General features: G+C 46.8%; 1 protein-coding gene across 1 annotated transcript; it reads right to left on the minus strand.

Moving 5' to 3' along the window:
* Nucleotides 1–1908: 1908 nt before the first annotated feature.
* Nucleotides 1909–5089, minus strand: dand5 (DAN domain family, member 5). Its single transcript, XM_015954579.3, has 2 exons — nt 4521–5089; nt 1909–4377 (listed from the first exon to the last, which is right to left on the minus strand). Exons 1-2 carry the CDS (start codon nt 4989–4991, stop codon nt 4078–4080), a joined length of 771 nt encoding a protein of 256 aa, XP_015810065.3. The 5' UTR covers nt 4992–5089; the 3' UTR covers nt 1909–4077.
* Between the last annotated feature and the right edge of the window lie 355 nt (nt 5090–5444).

The raw sequence follows: 5444 nt of genomic DNA on the forward strand, positions 1-5444 counted from the left end.
TGGCACGCAGAACCGCACCTGCCACAGTGAGACGGTTATTATCATCACACCCCAGCAGAGGTTCTGCTGATAGCTCAACACTCAGCCACGCTGATGCTGCCATGTTTGGGCTACGAGCACTAAAAACATGGCCGTGCTCGCAACACAAACAAGATGCAAAATCAGAGCAGGCACCGCAGGGTCAGGCAGTTTTCTGTCTCCTTGTGCAGAAAAGCTTTTTACATCTAACTGCTTCAAAAAGGCACAAAACAACACAATCTTTAGCCAAATGTTCATCCCATTTCCTCATTTTCTGTGTTTAAACTCGTCCTTACACGGATTCAGCTCTTTTCTCCTCAGCAGATTGGACACATTCATCCATTTACATGCATGAGCTCGATCCAGTTCAGGTTTGTGGGGAGCTGGGTCCCATGTTCAGGTCACTGGGTGGGTTGTCGGTGTATCGCAGAACCACTTGGAGAGGAACACCCGCACCCAGGGTCAATTTAGCGTCGTTAGTGAAGTTTCTGGTTTGTAAAAATGCAAACTCTGCACAGAAGGTTTCCAGCTGGGTGTTGAACCTGCAACTTTCTTACTGCATATGTCAACAGCACACTATCATGAATCCTGATTTGCTTTTTAAACCTATGAAATGAAATGAAATCTTAATGAAAATAAAAAACCTTTTTGAAACATCTATAATTAAAATATATGGAAGCCCATTCCCGCCACTCAGATTAAAAAAATTATTATCTCATAATTATGACTTAGCTATCTCATAATTATGACTTAGCTATCTCATAATAATGAGATACTATCTCATTATTGTGACTTAGTATCTCATAATTATGAGATAATAATTTTTTTTTATCTGAGTGGCGGGAATGGGCTTCCATAGAAATAGCTGAATTCTGACTGTAAAAACGGTGTCTTGAGTTTTAGAGTATGGTCGATACCAAATGTCTTTATGAAGTTCTCCACTTAATCCCTCTCACATAACACAATTTAAGCAGTATTGTTCTTCAAAATTTCAGAATGAGCCGCTGTAAGAAAACAAGCTGGATCTGGCCACGCCCACCCCTCCCCCGCTCAGGCTGCTGTAAGCTGAAAAGCTCCGATGTCAGGGTGAGGCTTAGAACAGAGCCGGTGCTCCTCCAGCGGCAGCTTTCACTTGCATGTTAGAGGTGGTTCTTTAGTAATTTTCCCCTTTGTGATGTCACTAAAGGGGATTTTTTTTAAAAAGCTTCTCTCAGGCACATAAACCCTAAACCTTTTTTAAGTTTGTAATGTTTATAGAGGCAGTAGATGCACAAAATTATGAGTTTTGCACAATATGTCCTCCACACACCTGACTAATTGGGTATTTTTACAGATGATGTAGTTCAGAGGCAAGTAATCTGAAAAACTTATACAGCATTTAAAGGGTTATTTGGATTATTTGAGTGTTTTTCAGTGTAAAAACAGTAAATACCTTATCAGAATGTATGTGCTAAAGGCTAGTCTGAGCTTAAAACATGATGTATTCAAGCTCCATTTCACAATGTAGACTGATCTCAGTCCAAACCCCTCACATGAAGGGAGACACGCATCCGTTCAAGGGGCGCTGGAGATTTCTTCTAATTTGTCTTCAGTTTTTTTTTTTATTAATTAACTAATTAATCTGTGGATCTGCTCAGGGTAGGTACAGATGCAGACCTGCAGGACTCTTGTCTGTTGTCCTAATGGCTCATCTGTCAAAGTCACACACACACACACACACACACACACACACACACACACACACACACACACACACACACACACACACACACACACACACACATTAACACACATGCACATTACTCTAAAAGTTGTGTTTCTGTCTGCAGCTTGGTGGTAGCCACTCCTGAAAATATGGGAGGATTTTATCTGATGACAAACTTTGATGTAGATGGGGCTACACCTATCTTTGTTCTCCCCAGAACCCAGCAGACAGCCTGGCAGGTGGGCTGGCATCCAGGCAGGATGGCAGGAGGCTGGCAGGCTTAGCCCGGGGCACCATCTCTAGCAGAGCCAACTCCGACCAGCTGGTCCAGACCAACAGCACACAGTGAGTACGTACCACCGCATCAGGGAGGAGGCAGAGCGTGGAACAGACAACCTCTCACCAAGAGCCTGACACCTACAGTCGCACACCCGTACTGCTGGGATTTAGGTGAGAACTTCCTGTCTGGCCTGCAACTGAACAGGCTTTCAGGATACTTGCAAATTTTCATCCTGACATACCCCCATCACCTCTGTTAGCCCTCTGTGCTGGTGCCAGATCTGCGGTCCAGTCTGGTCTACGGAATCATGAAGGTTTTGCTCCACTGGAGACCCAAGTGACCGACCAAATCTGGAATCTCATCCCGCACGCCGCTCAGCTGCTACGTTAGCTTAGAGCTGTTTGGAGAACTTAACCACAGATTTAAACGCAAACAAACACACAGCTCGGACTCATGAAACATTTTTAAAGTAGAACTGCTCGACTGAGCCGATATTACCCGAGTGCCCTTGTCCCACGCTGCTCTGACAGTTAAAAGGCTTACATGCACAGTGAAAGAGCAGGCAGCTCATTGTGCGTTTTAAAGCGCTAACTAGGCCACTTAGCACCCTGCGACGCTGATCTGATCCCCGAGGCGCTGAACTTGGCACCGGGCCCTTCTTCTTGTGCTCCTTCCTCCTCCACCCCCTCGCCATGGGAACCAGGCCATCCTTAACGACGCAGGAGCGCTCCGCCGGATCCCACAACGTGACGGGGGTTAACATCTGTCTGGCTAAGTAGTGCAGCTTGTTTGTTCAATCAACAGTCACTCACGTCCTCTTCGTCTCCCTCCATAATGCACTCTTTTAAATCCTTTTATGGATTATTTTTACAAAGTAAACATGAGAATGCCAGGGCTTTGTGAGAACGTACACTTCCTTTGCTGACATCATCATCGCTCATAAAAACTTGCGTTACCCAGAAACTGCGTTTTGCATTCTGTTGATGAGTGTGAGGAAAACAGAGTGGCCTCTCATGCCCCAAACCCACAAGTGCCTGATTAAAAGGGGCCCCCCTAAATCTTCCCAGTTAAGACTTGGGCAAATATTTGTCCCATCAATCTTGGAAAATATAGCCATCAACCCGAGATGCTAATCACATGCTAATGGAATCCACAGGACTCAATGCGAGCCCCCTGTAGTGAGATGAACGCTTTCACCTAAAAAAAAAAAAATTTAAAAAAAACACACGTGAATGCAAATGGCCGTCTAAGCAGCCATTTTGACAGCATGCCAAGGAAACGTAAAGAGCCTCCTTCTTTATGCTCCTCTGGGAGTGTATGTCGGGATGTGTGGGATGAGTTCACTTTACCAGACCCAGGTGCCATGGTATAAATGAATAATAGGTTTTACAGGCCTCAACTGAAACACACACACACACACACACACACACACACACACACACACACACACACACACACACACACACACGCGCGTATGCTTGCTCAAGTGCATCTGTGTTGAAGGATGTTCAAATTCCCACAACCACTCTGAAAAGACGTGGGGCATGAGAATAGGTGGCGCCTATACATAATTCAGGAGTCCATGCTGAAACAATTATGTTTGCTCACCGCTAAGTACCCGCGCTCAATAGCTCGTTAGCTCTCCAGTTGGGCGCTCTCACATGTAAGTGCTGCGTGGTAAAAGTCGGAGGAACATGTCTTTTTAATAAAACATAGGAGCTAACGCTTGAATGTTTGAAAATGAGAGTGGGCGTGTAAAAAAGCGGCCCAAAAAACCAAACTAATTCTCTTTGTGCAACACAAATGGCGTTTGTGAACCCGGCGGCGTCGCGGGGACACTAATGAGCGAGGCCAGGCAAAAGGTAAGTGGGGATAAAGGAGGTTTTAATGGTGACATTACTTAAAAAGTTCTGTTTTTACAGCTTTAGCCATTTAAAAATCACAAAAAGCAGAACCAAAACGCAGGGTTCTTGTCAGTAATCGATGGTGGGATGAACCACCGGAGTGCTTAACTCTGAATGAAGCATTCAGACTGGAATAATATAAAGAAAGTTCATGAAAAGTAAAGCTGATGCTACAGGTGGGAGCTAGCTGCAGCCTCCATGCTCCTCTCCTCCCGGCCCGTCTCACACTTGCACTCCTCCACCACCATCACTCGTTTCTGGCGGACGTGGGCTCCGCACAGCAGAGGCACGGTGACGGTCTGGGACTTGGAAGGGGCGCAGCGGGAGCAGGGGCCTCGGCGGCGAAAGGCTCCCACCACAGGGATCAGCTCAGCAAACTCCGCCTCCGACGGGACGAAGAGGGAGCTGCACTGACCGAAGCACAGCCGGTTGCGCACCGTGACCGTTTGGCATCCGTCCGCCGTCACACGCTGGGAGGAGAGGGAGGGGTGAGTTAGGGGGACAAACACACATCTCTAATTATTACAGAACATAAACACTTTTATAGAATGTCAGCTGGGCAAAGAATTCCTAACACTTGTGTTTTAAGGTGGAATTATATAAAACAACCTACCTGAGTGAACGGCACTGCTGTGCACGTTTGTTTAGCGTCCTTTAAGTTGACCGGCAGGGATGTCTTGTCTCCTTTATTAAGGACGCCCTGCCACATCTGCCGCCCTTGCATCTTCTTCAGCTCTGTCTCCACACGTCCTCTCGGACGCAGGCTGAGTGGTGGACTTGCAGGACCTCTGGGAGCTGGGGGCTGGCCCGGACGGCCCTGAGACAGGAACGATGGGAAGGGCAGCCTGGAGACGCGCGTAAGGGCTCTCCTGTTGGCCAGTCCTCGTCTGAGGAACCCAGACTGGGCCAGGGCATGGGGGTCCAGCTGCAGAACCTTAACTACTCCCTGTAGGGGTCCATCGGGTCCAGCTCCAGAGGACTCCAACACATCTCCTGACTTCTTCACAAGAGACCTAAAAGAAAGTGTCGCAGTGACGCTGATGCAGCTCAGCAAAAAGATCAAGCTGCCGAAAAAGGCCATCATATGACAAAAATAATGCAATTATTTTTCTAAACGTGCTAAATAATTCAAGATTTTAGGTATCATTTACTAAATGAAACCAAAGAACAAACAGGTCCAAGGTCCCGAGAGGCAACCCTGCAGTCTGAACCTCATCAGGTGGAGAGAGGAGTTTTATACGGAAGCTTCCGGCTCTCACCTGTGTTTTAACTAAAGGAAGGTGTCACAATTCCCACAGCCGCTCAGACATCACACGGAGCTCACACGTCCACGCCGTGAAGCGGTCGTCATTTTAAAACGACTGCCGAGAAAGGAGCAGTCATAAAACAGTTAGAGAAGGGTCCGGAGCGGAGGCGTCCAGAACTTTTACAGAGGACCACCAAAACCGTCAGTCGTCGCAAAGATGGGACGTTTTTAATGGAAGAGTTATTTCTTGTCATTTTTATTTGTAGGTTTCTAAAAAAATGCAGAAAATAC

This window comes from Nothobranchius furzeri, chromosome 7 (assembly GCF_043380555.1).
Source record: "Nothobranchius furzeri strain GRZ-AD chromosome 7, NfurGRZ-RIMD1, whole genome shotgun sequence".
NCBI classification, from domain to species: domain Eukaryota; kingdom Metazoa; phylum Chordata; class Actinopteri; order Cyprinodontiformes; family Nothobranchiidae; genus Nothobranchius; species Nothobranchius furzeri.

Coding starts and splice junctions, on each gene's coding strand:
- dand5 (XM_015954579.3), bottom strand. CDS start 4,991: ATGATGGCCTTTTTCGGCAGCTTGATCTTTTTGCTGAGCTGCATCAGC. Junction 4,378..4,520: donor CAGCAGTGCCGTTCACTCAG/GTAGGTTGTTTT, acceptor CTCTCCTCCCAG/CGTGTGACGGCGGACGGATG.